Below are 22,637 nucleotides of genomic sequence, written 5' to 3' on the forward strand. Positions count from 1 at the left end.
ATATTTGCTGTATAATCAGACAACTTTTAAATAGCAAAATAGGAAAACGTTCTTCCACCATCTGGTAAGAAAGACAACTAAAGTCCTCCATGCCCACTCCCATATGTGTACTGCATGTGTCGACTGAATATGTTTTACAATGTGTCGACTGGTAAAAAATATAACTTAACCACAAACTTAACTTTTTATCATGCTTTACCCCAGTGCTGTGTTTTTTACTTGTGTAATTTATCTTATGGTTGTCTTGTGTATTCAATTTTAGAAGTGAAAGTTATTCTTTCAGGTTGTATCTGTACATTGTACTCTACATGAAGTATTTAAGGACATTTAAGATTTCAGGTGCTGTGCTGATGTTGTTCCTAGTTTGCAAGTTGCCTATAAGGAACAGGCGTTAGGAGCATAGATTTATTAATGATGAAGGTTTTCATGTCCATTTTGAACAAGGGAAATTTCGTTGACTGGGATAAGTAAAAACAACAGAATTTTTCAAAAGAGACACCTGTGAAATTTCCCTATATAAACAATCCTTCAGAAACAGTCTAATGCAGGGGTTGCCGAAACCAGTTCTCAAAGCAGGTTTTCCACAACTTATAGACAGGTCTTTAACTATGGCATCATAGTGCAGTCTCTGGTTTCTTAATTGGCAGGTTGTAGGTTCAAGCCCCTGCTGTAAACACAGATGCTGTACAGTACCTTGAGCAAAGTCCATCCAGTGGTATGAATAGGGCCAGAGGTGATCCACTCTGTCCACAAGTCTGTTCTGTCCAGAGAGGGAGTCATGTGCTTTCTTGTCTGCTTAATTCCACAGCAAACAGGAAAAACTCTGGCCTAAAGAGCCAGTGTGGCTTGGATATTGAAATGACCAACTGTATGTCGAAATACACCCCTAAGAAATAATTTTCCCCAGTTACAACATACCTCAATCAACAATTGTCACACCTAAAAAACTATTTAAATATTGAGGTTTATTATCATCCCTGCACTGATTCTGAATTTGTCTCGAGAGACTTCTGAGATTCTGAACCCCCTTCGTGATTCTGAATTTGAGGACTTGTTATCTTTGCCCAAAGAAAAAATCCCCCAATGAAAAAAGAAATTGGTTAATTGTATGTCACATCATTCTAAAGAATATATTAAATTCACATGCATTTATTTGTAAAACTCAAGATCTGAAAAGCGTGTATCCTATGAAGCAAATAAGGCCTGTAAACATTTTGTGACACACTTGTGATAAATTAGTGTAATTGATCCCCACTCTATTTGACAGAGACTTTGTCTTTTCTCATCTCTGATTTTTTTATATAAAAGGCCAATTTGCTAAAGTGCTGTTGAAAAAAAAAGTTAGCATATTTTTTCATCAGAAGGGCTCCTGTACTGCTGTAACAGTCAGATGGTCCTGTATTAGAATTCCTATAACTCATACTATATACAGTGCCTTGCAAAATTATTCAGACCGTTTTAATGGTCCCCTTTTGTGAAATTCCAAAATGATGCATTTTTGTTTTTAAATTAAGATTTTATTCAAAATCTGAATGCTTAGACCAAAAAATTCTTAATGTTAAATTAAGTTACAGAAAATCAGTGAATAGTAAAGGGAAAACAATAAAGGTAATATTTGGTGGAAGCACTATTGGCACCAATTACAGCTGAAAACATGTTTGGGTAAGTCTCTGTTCCAGTCTGTCTTGACAAGCATCCCAGTTCTTTCTGTTGAAAAGCAGAAGTATAGGGATGTAGGGATAGTGTCAACCAAAGATTGATGTCCACTGTGTTGGGTTCCCATTAGATGTAATGCCTTGCAGTTAATAGTTTTTTCTAGTCTCACAAAAGTCCACATATTTGCAGCATCACTTTAATGCCTTGTTGGAAACCACATGTAGTATTTGAGATGAGTTTTTTTTCAGTTCCATACAAAGTCCCTTTTGTAGAGGGACTACTGTATTTCGTAGAGCAGAATATTGTTAATGCATGGATATTTTACTGTACACAAAACATCAGTGTGCATATCTTTGCATGCCAGTTTTAATATATGATATTATATCCTATATTACTTTGGCAAAATATTTTGCTCTGGGCAGCAATTCAGATTTGTAAAACTATTATAAAAGCATCAAGCTTGGGAACTGGAATCAAGCACATTGCATTTCGTAGAACTAGCATCACTTTCTGCTTTGTTGCGTTGGCCCAGAGAAGGATATTTCAGCTGTTCTGCACTGCCGCTTGCTCAGTCTTGACTGTGGTTCTTTAAGTCCGGTCGTGGAGTTACGCTTACCTTTGTGAAGTATGTGATTAAATTAAACTCTTTTTCACTATTAATGCCTCAGCTAGGAGAACAAAGCGGCGCTGAGCCTCAAGTGTAATTTCAAATTCAATTGCAGAGTGCTTAATAAGCATCGGGGATTTGAGCAAAGTGTGCTTAATATTTTACATTTGTAAGAATGCATTCATCATTTATTCTTTAGATGAGACTTAAAATTTCATTTCCCTTCATACTGATTTTGCAGTCCATGATAGTGAAGTAAAATACAAGACGTAAAGATGGGGTTAAATTAAGTCCTTTCTGCTTGAAGATTAGACTTCTAAGCAACAGGAGTTTATGGCAGAAAAGGGAGAACTGATAAGGATTCCAGAGGCCAACTAGAAACCCCCTGAGGACTTAATCCCTGACCATTTGGCCAAAAGGCTGTAAACTGGTCAGCCATGTGACCTTCCCCCCTTACCATAATAATGAGTGACATCAGAAGCGTCAGGAAAACCCTATATAAACTGGAAGTTTGTACCGGCACTTCGGTTTTGTTGTTTCTTGCGGGAAACAAGACTTCGGTTCTATTGTTCCTTGCATGCAATAAACTCATCTGTTTAACTTCATCTCGGGATCCAGAACCTTATTCTTTCTGTTACAACAATAGCTATTTTTAACATCTGCCAGAAGGCCTTTTCGTGCACTTTATAAAGAAGCCCATGTTGCATTGACATGTTGACTTTGTTTAACTGGTTTAATGTGGTTTTAAAAAAGGTGATTGGCTCCACCTGCATGTCTGTGGTGAAGTGCAAGCAAAAGGAAGCATGATTTGTCCGGAAAGGGCTGTTCATTTACACAACTGTGTCAAATTCCAAGTCAATTAAGTGAACCAGTTATTCATTTCTCCACCTTGCACTGTCAAATTAGAATAAAATCCTCCCACAACTGGAGTATATTCTGATTTTCCCACAGTATTACAGTATTTCCCTTTTTATTTCCCTTTTCACAATATCAATCTTCTATATGACATACATCAACAAGCTACCAGATCCCAGTTCTCCGTTTTGTGCATTTTGCAGGAGCTGGATTGACTCCTTGCAATTATTTTATGATGTATTGATGTAAGATGACTGTATATGTAAATAGACATTTAAAATGTCTTTCTAGTGGTTTAGATCCCAAAGTCGAAGTTGTGTGTCTTTGAAAACATGTGAAGATGACTCAGCTTTCTTTCTGCATGTGTCCCTCAATGCTGCTGTTCCTTTTTTAATTGAAAGGCAGCACTCACATAAGCATGATTACACATGTCAAAGTCATTTGAGCTGAAAAAAGATGCAGTTAAGCAGCTAGTGGTTTGATTAAAGACATTCATTCTGCTTTGCAAAGCTGGCATTTGTCATAATTATACAGTGCCTTCAGAAAGTATTCACCCCCCATTGATTATTTCTCGTTCTGCTGTGTTGCAAAGTCAAATTAAAAGCATAATTAAATGGGATTTTTTTCCACTCCTATAGACGTAATTCTCTGTAGTGCTAAAATGAAATAAAGTATTTAGATGTCTCCAGAATTATATTAAAAATAAAAATCAGAAAATTACTTAATTGTAGTTTGTTTTAACAACCCAAATTGGGCGAGGTATTCAATTATCTTGAGAGGTATCACACTTAATACATTAACAAGGTAGACCTGTGTTCATTTCGAATCCACTTGTGTTCAATTGCTTGATTGCACGATAAATATCACTGACTGTGAGGCCTCACAACTAAAACAGCAGATCAGATTAGTCCTGCTGTCATGAAAACCAAGGAGCTGCCCGTGGAGCTTCGAGATTAAGTTGTTAGGAGGACAAAAGCTGGTAACAAAAGGAACAAAATGGAAAAACAATTTGGAAAAACCAAACTGAGCAACCGGACAAGAAGGGCAATTGTCAGAGAAGCGACCAAGAGGCCAGCTACAACACTGACAGAGTTGCAGAGCTCTTTGGCTGAAATGGGAAAAACTGTCCAGACATCAACAGTCTCTTCAGCAGTTCAAAGATTCGGCTTCTTTGGGAGAGTGGCTAGAAGGAAGCCACTTCTGAGAAAGTCCAACAATAAGTCACGCCTGAAGTTTCCTAGAAGCCTTGTGATAAAACCTGAAAACTTTTGGAAGAAAATGTTGTGGTCTTATGAGACTAAAGTTGAGCTCTTTGGCCTGAAAGCAAAGCACTATGTTTCGCGCAAACCAAATACAGCCCAACACCCAGGTAACACCATCCCTATCGTCAAGCATGGTGGTGGCAGCATCATGCTCTGGGGTTGCTTTTCAGCAGGAGGAACTGGAAAGCTTGTTGCCATCAAGGGCAACATGGATGGAGCCAAATACAGGCAAATCCTTGAGGAGAACCTGTTTCAGTCAGCCAGAGATCTGCGTTTAGGGCAAATATTCATTTTCCAGCAGGACAATGTCCCAAAGCACATGGCAAAAAGGAGTGACTTGGGCAGGGGGGGGGGAGAATTCTGGAATGGCCCAGCCAGAGCCCAGACTTGAATCCAATTGAAAATCTGTGGTATGACCTGAAAATTACTGTCCACCGACGCTCAGAGTTGGAGCAAATTTGCCTTGAAGAATGGACAAAAATTCCACAATCGAAATGTGCAAAGCTCAGACAGACATACCCAAGAAGACTCACGGCTATAATTCCTGCTAAAGGACTATGTACAAAGTATTGACTGGGGGGGGGAAACTTTTGTAAATGAGAAATGTAAGTCTTTCATTCTGGAGAAACAAATGTTCTTGAATAAAAAATATTTTTTATTCATAAATGTGTTGAATTTATTGTGTTATTGAAGGGAGAAAAAAATATTTCAATTTGTTAAAATTAGGAGGTGTAGGAGGAACAAATCGCGAAAAAATTCAAGGGGGTGAATACTTTCTGAAGGCACTGAATCTGGTATTGTCATCCACGGGGAGAGTTATGCTTGCTGATGTTTAGAATTGAGCCCTTCTGAATATATCTGAAAGATACAGCCATGATTAGCTCTAAAGATTGTGGAGTAGAGGGGAAGGCTCTCCATCTTTTCATTCTTTAGATTCTGAAACTGGAGGGTAATACTGTGATACGCATTGTCTTGTGTGTTAATGAAACAGGCTTGTGGAATACCATGGGCATACTGTAAATGACATAAGCATCAAGTTTCACACTTTATCAACATTTATCACAAAAAAAGGACTGTGTCTCCTTTTAAATTAAAAAAATGAAAGAACAATTCAGTACAATAGCATTTGACAGTTATCACGGTTTTGTTTAAATTCTCTATAGCAAATAATGAAGTTCAAAACTTGGTGCCCTAAAAAACAAATTATTTATCTCTAAAAGCAGCTGAAAGACTACTGAAATCGAATGAGGGGGTGTGAAATTCATCATGTTATTCGCTGGTTTTACATAACCCTGTTGGCATTTAAACCAAAGCCAAGCCTTCAGTTCACAAGGAATGCTGTTCTGTTGAATTGCTGAGATTTTTTTCCTAAAGCCAGAATCCCTTGCACAACAGGATTTTGGCATTGATCTATTCCAGGACAGTTTCTCCTGAGCAAAATGTGAATGACAGTTTGACTGCTATATGTCTGATTCCATTAACAAAATAAATAATAGTTCTGGCTATCTTTAGATGAGAAAATATTTGTAAGATGTGCAAGTATTTGTAATCTGTAAGACATTATATCATTGAAATAAAGAAATATGATTCTGGTTGATACAGTGTACCTTTCTTGCAAGTGCCTCATTTTATTTACTTCAAAGCTTGGCTTGTCTTATTTCAGTTAAAAGTAGTAGTACTAAACATTATCATTTAACAATTTTCATCACCTTAAGTTTGAATTGAACTAAGTTGAGGTGCAGTATGCAAGTAAATGATTGTAAACAAAAGGAAGTTTTTATGTTTTAGAAAAGCTTTAAATGATTAGAAGTCATTTGTTTCAGGATGTTTTGGACAACTTCATCTTATAGACTATAGAAGCCAAGAATTATTTGTACATTTTGTTCCTTTTTTCAAAACCTTAGACTGCACTGGTATTTTTAAAGTTCTTTTAAAATAAATTCATTAGACACTGAAAAACAGTTCTGAAGTGCTTGAATGTCCTTTAGATGTAGTATTAAAAAAGTTTAATGGCGGTAATAACCACCATAAATATCTATATGTGTAATAATTAAGATACAGAAGCAGCACTGCTGCAAAAACACAGCTCAGATAAATAGTTTACTTAATTAACTTGATATTGTTATATTGTTATTGTTTTATATTGTTTTTTTCATAGTAATCAAATTAAGTGAACAGGAACTAATGTAAGAATTTAACTCTTTTGTGAGCTAGCAGTTCTGAATATGCCCTTCTTTGTCTTTTTTTTTTCTCAGGCCTTTGGCCAGGCCTACTCAGCCCAGAGGAAAGTGGCAGAAGATGGGGAGACCCACGAGGAGACACTGCTGCAGGAGTCGGCCTCCAAAGAGGCCTACTACATGGGTAAGATCCTGGAGCTGCAGACAGAGCTGAAGCAGAACAAGTCCGTGGCCTCCAACGTCCAGGCAGAGAACGAGAGGCTCAACGCTGTGGTGCAAGACCTCAGAGAGGTAACAGGGGATAAAGGGGGAGAGTTTTTGTTTCACCCCTCTACTCGTGCGGGAAAATCTGTATTGACAGGAAATGGTCACATTGTTTTGTAGCAATGACTTTGGCAGTTGGGCACACAGGAAAGTTCATCCACAGTGCTGACAACAAGTCAGCAGTCAGAGAAGGGCAGCGGGTCAGGCTGAGGTCAGACAAATAGAGGCCTATTGTGGTGATCAAATCCAGTGTTAAGCTTTAGAATGACAGAAATGCCCTTATGTCCGCACATGCATAGGGCAACTACAGGAAAAGTCCTATTTTAGCTTACAGACCGCATGGTTTGGGTTGTCTGTCTGTTTCTGAGTTTTACACGAAAACATACACGAATGTATTTTTTTTCATTGTTTTGGGAAATAAAAAATGTTATTATTTACATAAATGAACAAACTTTGTCCAAATAAATGATCACATTTTGTTTAATATGTCATAATAAAATTAATTTTTAATATTGTTTATATTATTAAGGGCCATGCTCTAACTGCTAAAATGGTCAGACATCACATCTGGCACTCACTCATTTTCTTTTGTCCCTGGCAACTGTGTAGTATCATGTCTTAAAATCTTTGCTCTCTATACTTACTATAAACTACAAATAACTGGCCATGAAACACTTCACATAAAACGATTTAAAGAAATATCGCCAGCAGCCATATCACCCTGCAACTCACAACTGGCAACCCACTGAAGCCCAGCAGGTGTGAGCCTGGTCAGTACCTGGATGAGAAGGTTGCTGCTGGAAGAGGTGTTAGTGGAGCCAGCAGGGGGTGCTCACCCTGTGGTCCATGTGGGTCCTAATGCCCCAGTATAGTGACGGGGACACTATGCTGTAAACAAGCACCGTCCTTCGGATGAGACATAAAACCGAAGTCCTGACTCTCTGTGGTCATTAAAAATCCCAGGGCGTTTCTCGAAAAGAGTAGGGGTGTAACCCCGGCGTCCTGGCCAAATTTCCCATTGGCCCTTACCAATCATGGCCTCCTAATAATCCCCCTCTATGAACTGGCTATATTACTCTGCTCTCCTCCCCACTGATAGCTGATGTGTGGTGAGCGTTCTGGCGCACTATGGCTGCCGTCGCATCATCCAGGTGGTGGTGATGGAGGGGAGTCCCCATTACCTGTAAAGCGCTTTGAGTGGAGTGTCCAGAAAAGTGCTATATAAGTGTAAGCAATTATTATTATCAAATATGTTTTGAAGCGCAACAAAGAACTAAAACATACTGTTACAGATTTAGGTGGCTGAGAAGTATCTCTTGGATTTTAGATAAAGTTTGTGACACTTGGCAGAGTACACACTTCTAGCTTCAAAGCAGAGAGGATGTTTGGGGGGTCCCTTGAGCAGAAACAATTATAAGGTAAAGTTAAGGTAGGTAAGTTGTGGGTTAATGATGCTCAAGGAGCAGTATAGAAACGCACAATATAAGAAAACATTAAAACAACAGAAAAAAGCAAGAACGATGAGAAGGACAAGAAAGAACAAGAGGGAGAAGAGTGAGGAGTCCGGAAGAGTTGCAACTTGAAGCTTGTGCCAGGCGACAACCCCTACTTCATGATCATCCAAACCAAACCTGACTGGAGCTTAGTATTTGCTTTTCTGTGTTTTTAGGGGACTTGGGTTTCCTGGGTAAGAGATACCTCAGTTAGAAACGTCTTTCCTGCTTAGAGTGCATTTTTATGGATAAGGATATAGGCTCCCATTTATTTTGTGGCATCCAGTGTGCAGAGAGAGATTTAACTGCAGGTTGTATTTAGTTAGAAGGCAGGTTATCTCTCATGTGGCCTCTGTAGCCATTAGGAGTTTAATGCTTAGTAACAGTCTGGGGTTTTCTGAGTGACCAGAATGTTAGGCCTCTGAAATGCCTTATTTGTAAATACTGTACATAGAGTAACTCGTGTGTTGTATGTTTTGTTGTGTCTAGTGTAGCTTGTGTCTTGTATCATTGTAATAAATATTTATTTAACCCAGTGTGCCTGAATTACTGTATTACTCCTCTCACCAAAGCTATGCCAGATAACAAATAATTCAGGTGCATCTAATTATACCAACAGCTCGGGTATATTCTGGAAAAAGCACTTATAAGTTGGGGGTTATGAATGATTATTTTACTTATTGACTGAACCACTTAGTCAATTCCTGATTTTCACCATTTTTGTAACTCCCCTTTTGTAACAATACTATATCAACACTGCACTTTTAATTCCTGACATGGGGCTCTATCTATAAGGAGTTTGTATGTTTTTCCTATGTTTGTGTAGATTTCCATCAGGGGCTACTGTTTCCTTCAACAGTCCAAAGAAATATTGTCTTCGGTAAAACTGACCCTGGTGTGAGTGGGTGCATGTCTGTCTACCTGTGCCTTGCGTTGGACTGGCACCCCAACCAGAGTGTATCTTGTCTTGTCTGGATGGAAATATCTTAAGACGTTAGCTTTCATTGTTATGTTTTATAAAGATTGAAGAGTAAGTAACTGAGTAACTGCACAGATGTTATCTTTGTCTTTTTTTTCCCCTACATCTGTGGTTGTCAGTAATCAGCAGGGATCTTCACAGTGACTCTGGTACCAGCACAGGAGGGAATGAAAACTGTGCACTGTTCCCTCTAACAATGTGGAAAATCTGATTTGCACTTTTTTTTAGCATTTTGACATACTGTGATCACCATGGAGCTTAAGCCCAGCATCCTCTGGCGGACTCAATCCATGCTATTCCATTACTGAGCAACTAATAATATGTTTCTACTTTGGGAATCACCACTACAATCAGCTAATGGCAAATCCCAGTTGTTATCCAGTAATGACTGGGCTATAGTGCTACATTCTGCACTCTGAAATTAGTTGTTGGGGCCAGGTGTAAATGCTTACTTTAATCTAATTGTATTCTCTGTAGAACATCTTTTTCTATGTCATACATACTGAAAGACGCTTCAGTTTCAAGGAACAACTGAGAAAAAGTGTGTGAAATCCTAAAATGATAATAAGAATGTTCTTACTATTATTTCCATTTTTGATTTACATAAGTCTTTTCTTAAATAACCAGAAGAACTTTATTTTCTAATTCAGTGTTTCTTGAGACAGTGGTGCATGAAGTAAAAAAAATAAGAATCGTGAAATAATCAAACACATAGAATGTTTAGTACAATTTAGGCAGTAATTAGAATCAAGTGGTTAAATAAATGGGCAACAAGTAAACAAGGACTAAGTGCAGGCAGTCCTGTCCTATATAGTGGTCAGAAATTTTTAAGTTTTGTCTTCACCATATACAGTAGATACTGTATATCCTCAGAAAGTAGAGTTCTGAGAAAGTAGAAAATGAGTTCATACTCATTGGTTTAGAAAGGGTTATAAAAACATTTAACAATGATTGGGGCTCCATTTTTTCCATTATCAGACAGATAATATGCAAATGGCAAATATTCAAGTACATGCTGACTCTAGCTAGGACTGATCATCCTGTCTGGATCTTCCCAAGAGAAAGCAAGAAAATTATCCAGGAAGTCTAAAGAAACCCCAGACTAACATTATAGGAATTGTAGGCCCCTCACTTTGGCTAATGACTATGTTTATGACTCATCCGTCAGGAGAAGAATGAACAGGAATGAGCTTCATGGAAGAAACTATTACAGTACTTTCTAAAAAGAATATCGCTGCCCATTTTAGGTTTTCCAAAGAGCACCTGGATAATTCATTATAATATTGGAAGATTGTTCTTTCGGCTGACAAAACATAAATTGGAACTTTTGGTCACAATAAGAGACATTTTGTCAGGCAAAAGCGACACACACATCCTTCCAGCAGAAGAATCTCAACTCGGAACAAGGAAGATCATGGTTTTGGGCAGATTTGCACCCCCAGGACCCTGACAGTTTGCTGTCACTGAAGGAACCAAGTATTTGACATTATATCAGTAAATTCTGGTGGAGAATGACAGGCCATACATTCATAAGCTGAAGCTGAACAGAAGGTGAGTAATGCAGCAAGACAAGGATCCTGAAGATACAATCAGATCTCCAACAGAATGGCTGAAGAAGAAATTTTTCAGTTTAGACTTTGTCCTCGTCTATGTTACACCAGGACATGAAGCGAGCTGTTCATTCAAGAAAACCCTCAAATGTCACCAATGTGAAGCAGCTCTGTAAGGAGGATTGTGCCAAAATTCATAAGTGCCGGTGTACAGTACAGTTACAGCACATGTCTAGTTGAAGACACTGCTGTTTAAGGAGGTGTCACCAGTTCCTAAATTAAAGGGTTCTTGAGGATATGTACTGTTGTATCATTTGTTAGTTTAGTCTTTAAGATCTTTCCTGAAGTTCTAAGTACTGTAAGTTTTAGGTCTAAAACTTGGGGTGACACAGTAAGGTAGCATAGGGATTTGCATTGCAGGGATCAATTCCCGGAGTGCTACAGTATCTGTGCAAAGTTTGCATGTTTACATGGGTTTCCTCTGGATGCTTGGTTTTCCTCCTATAGTCCAAAGACATGCCGATAGGTTGTTTGTCTTTTATAAACTGGCCCTGATGTGAGTCTGTGTGTGGTTGTGTCTCTGTGTACCCTATGATGGACTGGCATTCTGTCCAGGGTGTATCCTGCCTTGTGCCCCTTGCTTACCAGGATAGTCTCCGAGCCACTGTGAGATTGAACTGAGTAAGTGGTTATTGAATATGATGTCATGTCTAAAGTACATGGGAATAAAGACCAAACTCTGCAATGTATAGAATATTCTTAGTTAACCAGAATATTTCAAAGCAAATACAAAATTCAGAATTAGAGAATTCTAAAATTCCAGACCCGGGGTGCTATCCCTGTGGAGTTTGTATGTCTCCCCATGTTTTGCAACAAGTTTCCTCTGGGTGCCCTGGTTTCCTCCCACAATCCAAAGACATTTGGGTGGGTTAATTGGCTTCTGGGAAAACTGACCTGGTGTGAGAATGTGTGCTTATGTGTCTGTATATACCCTGCCATAGACCGGCATCCTATCCACAGTGTATCCTAGCTTGTGCCCAAAGTTTTCCAGGATAGGCTTAGGCTCCCCCGAACCCTGGATATTAATTTTAAATATTTTAATGAAACTGACATATAAAAGGCGACATGGTTTTTAAATCATTGATCTGAATATTGCAAAAAAAGCAATCTGCCAACCAACTAAAATACACTCATATTTGTTTTCAGGTTTTGCAGAAGTGCTTTATCATTTACATTGGTGGTTATTTTATGGTAAAAAGGCAACACCCCGGGTGAGGTTAGCAGCGACCACAAATAATACCAAAAAAAGTGGAAAAAATGCAACAAAAAGGGAAAAAGAAACCACTCCAGGTTGAGCTTACCCTATTTAACGGCAGTCCAGTCTGGCGAGCAGGGCACGTAAGGCAAAAACAAAACAAGAACTTAGTGCATAACAAAAATGTGTGTGTATGCCTGCCCCAGTGAAAGTGCGTGATGGGACAGGCAAAAAGAAAAAGAAAACCTTACGTGTTTGCATTCCCTTCCGGGACTGTCGGTGAAAACCTGCTCATCCTGTCGGAGGGTGTCCAGTGTGCCTTTATAGGACCCGTCCAGCTGGGTCTCATCAGCTGGAAGCCAAAAGAGCTGGGACTACAAAGGCAAGGCGTCGACCTACAACCAGGTCTCCACCTCCACACTGGACACACCCCCGCGTAATGCCACACAACCTACCAGTATGTTTTTGGACTGTGGGAGGAACTCAGAGCACCAGGAGGAAACCTATGTGAACAAGGGGAGAACAGGCAAACTCCATACAGGTAGCACGCCAGGAATTGAACCCAGGACCACAGGGGTGCAAGGCAGATATTCTAATCACCGCACCACTGTGTTGCCCTAGGGTGATAGGGACAAGGCTAATCACATTGCCAAAGGAATGTGAAATCTACTAACTATGTTAATAACATTAATTGTCCATTCCTATTCTTTAACAAGATCTATGATTGCTTTATCTTGCAAATAAATCAGTAGTCATGAAGTGCTGTTGGCAATTGCTAATGTGTGCTGTTGAACTCTCAAAATTCTTGCTTAGGCAATGTTCATAAACACTTGAGATTGTTTCAATATAGCCAGAAGTATAGTCAAAATGTTATAGAACAAAAGACTTGAAAACTTCTGTCAGCATTTAAAAATAGTTTCTATAAATTAGGAGCTCTAATCATTTTTGGTCAAGTTAAAATAATAGGATAACACTTTGTGCTTTCAGTGAAAATATTTGAACTGGTTTCTTCAGCAATGCATTAGCATTTTTTAGCATAAAATGTGTAAATAACTTAATCACGCTGCTCTTTCTAACCTTCATTGCTTCTCTATGATATAAAAATCATACAATCATTCTGGGATCCTAATCTTCAGCAACATTCCGCTTGTAGTTGTTACTAGGGCTTTTAATGCTAATTAATCATGATGCCATTCTTTCAGGCAATCTGGTAGTTTGACAGTGCGCTGCTGTCTCACAGCTCTTGAGCTCAGGGTTTGATTCTGCACTAAAGGTGCGTGTGTGGAGTTCTCCTCAGTTTGTGTCATTTTTCACCAGGTTCTTTATAAGATCACTTTATTGGCCACATACAATTTGCTCTCCATGAGACACAAAAACAGTGAGAGAAGCTTGGAGTCAGAGTGCAGGGTCAGCCATTTATACAACACCCCTAGACCAGTTGGGGTTAAGGGCCTCGTTTGGGGGCCCAAGGGAGTAGGATTCCTCTGCTGGCCACAGGATACAAACCGGCAGCCTTCCAGCCACAGGCACAGATCCTTAGCCACAGAGCCATCGCTTTAGTTTCCACCATCTTCTAAAGCCATGCTGGACAGTTTAATTGGTATATATTGTCCCTGTGTGTGTACGCATACAGTATGTGTTCCTTTTGAAATCTGGTATCCCATCCAGGCTCTAGTCCCTCCTTGTGCCCTCAGCTTCTAGAAAATGCAACCCTTCCTGGGACTGATTGGCTTACTCATAATGGATGGACATTCTTTTGATTACCGGGGCAGCTCTTAAATCTAGAAAGATTCAAATCTTGTCTAGAAAGTGACTAGTCAGCCACTTTCCTACATCCAAAAAGACATTATTTGTTTTATTTTTAGTAACACTTCATCAAGGAAAGTGCTTTATGAAATATTCTGCTCACAAATATGAACTCAGAGTCATTCTGAATATGCAGCAACATGTATTTCACTAGTGAACTCAGTGGTTAATTATTTTATCTTATGTTAAGGTACTGTTAAACAGTCTCTTAACAGGCCTCTAATGTTTATTAAACAGACAGTAGAATGACTGTGAATACGACAATACATGTACATTTTTATTCCTGTAATTCTGAAATACATTCTTTGTACAATTATGTATCTAGATGTGTGTCTTGATTACATGTGAATGGATAGGAGACCAGAGCTGGTTTAAGTAGTAAATCTTGTCATGTTAGACATAATTATTTCTTAGGTTTTCTTCAAATACATACAAATAAATTTGCATTAGGTGTTCGCAAAGATGTTGGTAAAGGTACTTAGCGCATTGCTGAAAATTCCTGACACATCAATTTTTGAAGAGACTTGAAGAGCTTCTCCAGAATGTTCTTGGCCTCTTACTGGCACTGATACTCGAAAGCCACAAGAAAGCATGCTCAGTTCTTTTTTAGGGTCGTAGTAATGAGCCAAGCTCAATAGCAGTGAGTGGATCCATATTTTGGGAAGTGAATACAAACAAGAAAATAATTTGAATTGACAGAAATCACGTTTCTTCAGCAGTCATTAAGGTGTTCATTGTTGACCACGGTTAATTATGCTCATAAATCAACTGTACCCAGTACAGGCAGATGACACTTTCAATAAGAGCTGTAGATTAATTGTCAATGCCCAGCTGAGTTAACATGATGTGTCTGTGTGTCACTGGAATTGCTTTACTCCATTTCTTGCAAATTGAGATGTTAGTCAAGGTGAATTGAATCCCTCTGTAAGTCAAGGCCGTCCTGTGCATCCCAGACATTCTTTCACATTTGAGATAACACAGACAATCCCTTTATAAAGAGCTGTCACCTCTCATTTAGCTTCATGTTTGTATATCACATCTAGGACTGCACAACTGCTCAGCTGGGTAGTGGGATCAAAGGGCCCTTTCCCTGTGGTCATGTATTTTCTCCTAGGAGTGAGAAAGCTAGTCTTGCACAAATAAAGGCCATCTAGCTGGTTTGCTTTAATTGAGAATATTATTCAGACATTTTTTGAAAGAATTCAGGCTTTCATCTTTGAACAGGGTGGCTTTGCTGTTTGTTCCAGTCTCTCAAGAATCTTTTTGTAAAAGATTGCTCCCTCTTTTCAGTTTTTAATGTACTTCCCCATGGTTTTTACATGTCTTCTGGTTGTACTGTTGTTGAAAGACTGAACTATTGTCATTTAATGAAAGAATGTGCATTTGGGTATTAATGCAGCCAATACTTGATTGGTTCACAGACTGAGATGCACAAAAGCTGCTTCTGAAAGAGAAGAGTAATGAGCAGCCAGTTTCTTTCCTCATGGTAACCAGAGATCAAAACCTTGGAGGAGCAGTTGAAATTAGAGAGTGAAACCTTCCTGGGAAGGAAAAGAAACTTTGAATACTCAGGGAATATCCAAATGAACATTGGGTGAACACGCAGACTACAGATGTAAAAACCCAGGGATGAAAACAAGCCCGGAAACTGTCAGGCAGAAGTACTAAACACTTCATTTGTTTAAAAACACCACCTTGAAGCATATTAGATTATTATAAGAATTTTGAAATGTGTCCTTAAAAACTACTCATGTAAAAAGGATGATTAAATAATAAAATATAATGTCCTATAGAGTCTGCCTTCAATATAAGGAAGAGGACTGTTGTAAAGCAGGCCTGCATGGAAAACCAAGCACTGCCAGTTTTGTGTACTGCTTGCCCTGAGGGCAGACATCTGCCATTCACCTACCTTTTACTTTAGTTGGGAATTCAATTGAAGCAGCTGTATTCAATTTGTATCCTTAAAAAATTTCAAATGGTCATTCATTTGTTACTAAAATTTATTACAGAGAGTGAGGATATAAACAGGACCTATTGTTGAAATCTCATTAAAGGAATAGCATGGAAGCCATCCGTTTAATCCACAGCTATCTGGATTATTAAGATAACAAACATTTGTAGTTTACAGCATACAACCGGCTCTTTCCGAGACAAGATGTTCTAGTTCTCCATATAGGATTATTATTCTTATTGGCAATTAGATTTTGATTGATTTAAACATGGCATAGGACAGACAGGATAATAGCAAGAATTATTTTGCCATTAATCATTACTTGCCAGTTAACCTCAAACACCCTAGTTTTGGAAAGAAGGTCAGTTTTATATGTGCAACACAAAATAATCCTGTGAAAAAGGTGTGCGCACGTTGTCAGTGACTGAGAAATAATTTTAGATTGTGGGTAAACCAGGCAATGTTGGCTAACTGCTTACGAGGTGTTTATAGTTATATATATTCAAAAGAATAATGCATTTGTACTCTGCCATCACTGTATTAACAGTAACACACAGGGCAGTGAGTTTGTTTCTTTTTTATTCTTTACTGTAGTAACTTTATGATAGAATGGATGATCTTTTCTGTTGTGAATTTTTATGTTGTTGCCACCAGATATGGAATTTTTGTGGAAGATTAGGTCCCAATCTCTCGTACTTCCACTATTTTATATGTATCTCCCTTTCTGGACTTCTTTTTGCACATTTCTCTCTCACCCATCCCACCACCCCACCTACACCCTTGCGGCAGCTCCTTAGCTCATTCCTTGCGAAAGTAAGTGGGTTTTCAGTCACTCAAGCTGCTGTCTTCTCAGATAGGTAATTTATGCCAATAAATTTTAATACATTCGTCCTTCTGTCACATTCCTTAGGATATACTTGTAGCTGAACTACTGAAATTTTGCTGCTCGCTGTGTCTTAACTCCACTGTAGCTGAGACACAATAACTATATTGCAAGCTGGTTAATAAATGTAGAAAAAAATGCTTCTGTTATTTTTTTCTCAATTAATATAAATCCTTGAAAAAAAAGTATCAACTTCTGTCACAAACAAATAGTTCAGAGACTGCATTTGAATTAATACTGAATGTAAAGTACAGCACGAGGGTCCCTGGCATTTGTTGCAGTATAACAAAGAAAAAAGATTGTATAGCTCATAGCTCTCTTTTTCTAGTCCAGTCCCACGTAGTGAGACATTAGGTCAAGTAAAAATTAGATGGATCGCTAGACCTTTGCCTTTGCAGCACTAAAGAGTTAAATGTTGTTATCATCGGCACTTTGAACAAACTGAGTGCATTCCAGCCTCAATACTTTAATAACTGAACCATTTGAAATGCTCAGAGCGGACCCATTTGAGCAGTCTCCACTCTTTTAGATACAGAAGCCCGACTAATATGCACTTTGCTGTAGAGTTAAATGATGGGGTGATTTCTCTGTAGTTATCCGAATGTTAGACACAAATACTGTGGAAAGACTATTAATTCAGGAAAGGTGAAAAGATAGCACAGCAAAGAGATTATTTTTTTGCTGCAGCTGAAAGACAGAGCTGCTGTAGGAATGATTTTGTTCACCACATACAATGCAGCACTATATTAGAACACTGACTTGAAAGGTTAATTTAAAATAGCTGAATGTACAATAGCAGGCACTGATATTTTCACACTTAATGGCACACTTAAAAAGATACAATTCTTGATGGGGGAGAGTTCATGGTCGCGGGGGAGCCAGAGACTAATCCAACAAACAATGGTTGCAAGGCAATAGGATGAGAGAGTTTACTGATAATTAATTATTCAGTTGTGTAATTAACTACAGGACACATTAGCTTCGGTTAATCATTATGTAAACTTTATGAGTGCAACGTGAAACATGATGGCAATATTCTGACATCGTAGTCCTCCTGCCTCATAGCTCTTGGAACCTTGGTTTGAATCTGGACTAGGACTTTTGCGTTAGTATTTTATGTCTGCTTTTACCTTGTTTTCACTTTGTGTTCCCTATGCTTTGCACCAAATGTTGAAAAGAAAAAGAAAATGCATGTTCTCTCTCACCTTCAAAAAGACATGCTGCACAGGTTAATTGATGTCAGTAAATTGGTATCCCATACAGGGTGTAGTCAAGTCTCGTGTCCAGTGCTATCTGTAGAGGCACTGGGTTGCTGCAGGTTTTATGAGGAAAAGCAGCTTTTATGCTTTTAGGAATGGATGTATGTACAACTTTTACCAGTTTTCCCATGTTCCCTCTTAGATGCATAAGATGCATCCTTAGAAAAACCCCATTCAGATGGCCTCATCCTGCGCCTAATATATGCATCAGCAATACTGCCATATGCCTTGGATGCTTAGGGCCAAAGATTGTGGCATTCAGCATGTTTATTAAAGTAAGGGTTAGGTAGCACAAATTCACAAACGTGGATATCTCCGTTTACAAACTTGTTCAGTAAGAACAATGCTCCTGACAAGCCATGGTGTATTTATTGTCTTCAAAAAGTGTTTCACACTTTTTAAATTGAAATGAAATTAAAAATTCTTTGGATAATTAGAACATGCTAAAGTTCATTTGCCAATTACTTTCAATCTGTCTTTGAAAGTAATGGAAACTAAATCCTAAACCCTTATAACAACTTGCTGTGATATACCATGGTAAAAGCAGAGTTTAAAATGGAAAAAGATGGAGAAAGTGAAGCCTTTTAAGGGAAATGAAGTATCTTCTATAACAGGATGGAGGGGTGTTAATTTGTAATAATGTTATTATAAACATAAACATACCTGTGAACTGGGTATTTGTTCTGTTGTCTAGCAATCTATACAAGTTGGGTCAATATGCCCACTTTGTAAAATCTTTTACTCTTTGACCACATTGAGGGAATGTTCTTCTGAATTATTAAATAATAACCCACTACAGCTGAACATAGCTTAGGTTAACAGAATTGAACTTTTATTTTGTTTAATCATATCTATTTTTGAGGGTTTCTCTCAGAAACTATTTGAATTTGTTGCGGTTGCAAAAAATATTTTGGAGAGGAATAGCATTGGAATCAGTTAATAATTACAGAAAGTGCTTGATGACGTCTCCTTAGACCAGTTGAAATACACAAATTGTCATTCAGTGTTATCAACAGTCATGTATTTGTATTCATACGTACAGCAGTTGCACAAATTCCTGTCGCTACCTTGTGTGGAGGCAATCTGACCATGAATGTACACTGGACATGCAGGCCACATCGGATGGAAGTTTTTGTCACTTGATACCCTGAAGATACAGTTTGTGTTTGAGATCTCCAATGGTGGCCTTTACATTTGTTTCCCGAACCACTTGTTTCATGTGGTGGCAAGATAAATTTGTGTCCTCTTCCTGTCGAGGTTCCCACTGCACCAAAAGTGTTTTAATTCTAGAAAAAAAGGAAAACTTACAGTGGACAGTGGTAGCTTCAGCTTTTTGTGAACGCTTTTATAGTCTTGCTACATCATGTGTGTCACGGACGTCCAAAGGGACTTACCGTGGGGAGCAGGAGAGCGGAAAAAGACCCATATGCGTAGCGGCGAGACGGGAAAAAGGCCCGGGCTCATAGTGCAAAGAGTTCAGGAATGCCGTAAAGAAACCTAAGCCCTCAGGGAGCGGACGTGGGGCGCCCTGGTGCTAGGCGGGTCTCAGGACATCCGAACGTCAATGCTGAGCTAGGACAGAGTGCAAGACCCGGAAATATATAGCCCAAGGGAAAGAGAGGGACAGGAAGGACAGCAGACCGGAAACTAGGGACAGGACAGAGAAGGAGCGCCCTCTAGCTGCAGAGGGCGTGACAATGTGGAGGTCAATGACCATTTGTCTACAGTTTTCGAAAAGCTCTCTGACCTTCATCATGATGATGCATGCTACTACAACATGTCTTTCATGCGTCACCTCTCTGTTTGCCCCTGGGAAGCTGGAGTCCTTCAGAGTCCTAATAGTTCCAGAGGTTTCCATTGTACTTCCAAAGAGTAGGCTGTAAATGTAGGATTATTTGTATTGGATTTTCTTCCTACATGTCTTTCTTGTTGTTTTATTTAGGATTCTGCCTGCAGGAGAAAGAAAGCAGCAGAGTGTATCACCATTAGCTGAATATAGACAGATTTCTAAATGAGTCATCTAAGTCTACACACAAATGTACAGGAGAAGGGATGGAGGCATTTTTCCTGACAACCTATTACTCATGTTGTGATCTATTATGAAATGCTGCCCTGTTAAGAACTAGACACTTTCAAACCATTTGGCTCTGCTGTAATCCTGCTGGTAGTCCTAGCAACAGCTTAGGTGGTGTCACACTTTTTATTAAAACAATGACTATATATATCTTGCCTTTAATTTGACATATTGTACACTGCCATGAGATTTATCTCAGGTCAGACATTATTCTTTTCTGTCATGTGCCATGTTTTGCCTTCTCAGTCCAGGAAGATGTGGTGGCATTTATGTGTATTTGTGTTACTGTCAAGAAGAAAAACACTCTGCCTTCTGAAGCCACTTTAGAGGCCAATTACGTGGAAGTATATCAGAGGATGTATTGTGTTCACTTTGGCGGCAGAACACTGGTAATCAGTTTTTCCACAGAGTAAAAAGTGGTGCTGCTTAACCTGCACCAGGCCCAGGAGCAGATTTATTTAGAAATCTAAAGTGATCCAAACAATAGTGTTCCTGTGACTCTTGAGAGGCCATGTAAATGTATACTGTACTTACAATTTGCCAGACTTTTCATGCTTTGACTGCGCAACTAAAAAACGTATAGATCAGCCCCTATGGAACACTTGCATCTCTGCTCTTTGTACAACACTGCAGCCAGTGAAAGAAACACAGTGGCCTGTTTCCCAGCATGATAAGAAACACTCTAACACTTAATCACTTGTTCAGCTTTTATAATTTTTGAAATGATATTTACAGTAGTGTACCAAATTTCCTTTTCTTCTGTTGAATTATCTGCCCTTGAATTTGTAGGGAAGATATGTACATTTTTAACATTCAGCCTTATATTCATAATATTCAGCTTCAATATTCTGAATCCATAGATTCAGCTTCGTAATGTAGGCTTTAAATGTGCTTAATATACTTTGGTAACAGAATATTATGTATTGAAGGCCATTGAATACAATTCCTAAGTATGTTTACTAAAAAACCTTGCATGAGCCTAAATGCCCATGCCAGCAGCTATATCACCCTGCAACTGACAGCTGGCAGCCCACTGAAGCTATTCAGGTGTGAGCCTGGCCAGTACCTGGATTGGAGGGGAAAGCTAAGGTTGCTGCTGGAAGAGGTGTTGGTGGGGCCAGCAGGGAGTGCTCAGCCTGCAGCCTGTGTGGGTCCTAATGCCCCAGTATAGTGATGGGGACACTATTCTATAAGAAAGTCGCCGGCCTTCAGATGGAATGCAAAACCAAGGTCCTGACTCTCTGTAGTTATTAAAAATCCCAGGATCTTTCTCTTAAAGAGTAGGGGTTTTATCCTGGTGTTCTGAACAAGTTTCGCCTGGGGTTTTACCAGTCATGGCCACCTACTTTGCTACTGGAAGAGTAAAAATCCCAGGGCGTTTCTCGAAAAGAGTAGGGGTGTAACCCCGGCATCCTGGCCAAATTTCCCATTGGCCCTTATCAATCATGGCCTCCTAATAATCCCCATCTATGAACTGTCTTCATCACTCTGTTCTCCTCCCCACTGATAGCTGATGTGTGGTGAGCTATCCCAGCAAGCAATGGGTGCAAGACAGGATACACCCTACACTATCGCAGGGCACACACAGAAACAAACACGCAAACACTCACACAGGGCCAGTTTTTCCCAGAAGTCAGTTAAGCTGTGGGAGGAAATTGGAGCACCTGGAAGAAGCTAAAATGAACATGGTGCGAATAAACAAACTCCACACAAATTGCACCCCAGGAATTAAACCCAGAGCCCCAGCTCTGCAAGGCAGCGATGCTAACTGCAACACCACAGTGCCAGCCTCATACTGTTATCGACCAATTAATTTACTTCATTGGCCTGAATGAATATATTTCAGCGCCTCAAACTCTTTAATGAATTGAGTATTTTAAATCACCTTTAGAATTTGCTAGGCTATAACTAACCAAAAGTTAGTATGACTAGATTACAAATACTGTATACTGTAATGTACAGTATCTGAAATGTATTTTTGTTGGCACAGATATCTCAGCATGTTGCAGGCCTGCCCCCTAGTGAGATTGTTCTCTCGGCCTTAGTTGTACTGAATAGAAGTTATCAGTCATTATATTTGAAAAGCTACACTACCCTTAGCAGTAGCCTTCAGATAAATTGTTGAAGAGAGCTCTGTAGCATTCATCATTAAAGTGCTGAAGAACCATAAAACAGTCATATGAATATTTAATGTTTAAATTAAATCAGTTTTTCATATAACATATTCACAGTATTTTGAAAAATGAAGCTTTTAACAATATGAAAGCGAAATAAGTAGTCGGCAGAGTTTTATTCAATTTTATAAACAGTAGATAAAAACCTAGAAGAAATACATTTTGCCTACTTGCAGTATATTAGGACTAGTGACGGTTATATATATCTAATTATATCGATGTAATAATAATATAATTTGGTAAGAATGTGGTATCACTTAAAATATAATTGAATAAGAAAGGACTATATTTCAAAGATTTATCCAGAGAAAGCTTCGTTTTTACTGAAAATATTGTTGATCATACCTGCCACGTTAAAGATATTGAACACTTGTGCTCCACAAAGAAGGATA

At 38.9% G+C, this 22,637-nt stretch overlaps 1 protein-coding gene across 1 annotated transcript in view; it reads left to right on the top strand.

The window, feature by feature from the left end:
- bicd1a (BICD cargo adaptor 1a) overlaps positions 1-22,637 on the top strand; it is a 118,423-nt gene that overhangs the window by 64,985 nt on the left and 30,801 nt on the right. The window contains exon 2 of the mRNA XM_088922582.1: positions 6,636-6,848. Within this exon, the coding sequence (XP_088778708.1) occupies positions 6,636-6,848 (213 nt within the window). The remainder of the gene's footprint in view (positions 1-6,635; positions 6,849-22,637) is intronic.

Source organism: Atractosteus spatula, chromosome 8, assembly GCF_055471065.1.
Source record: "Atractosteus spatula isolate fAtrSpa1 chromosome 8, fAtrSpa1.hap1, whole genome shotgun sequence".
NCBI lineage: Eukaryota > Metazoa > Chordata > Actinopteri > Semionotiformes > Lepisosteidae > Atractosteus > Atractosteus spatula.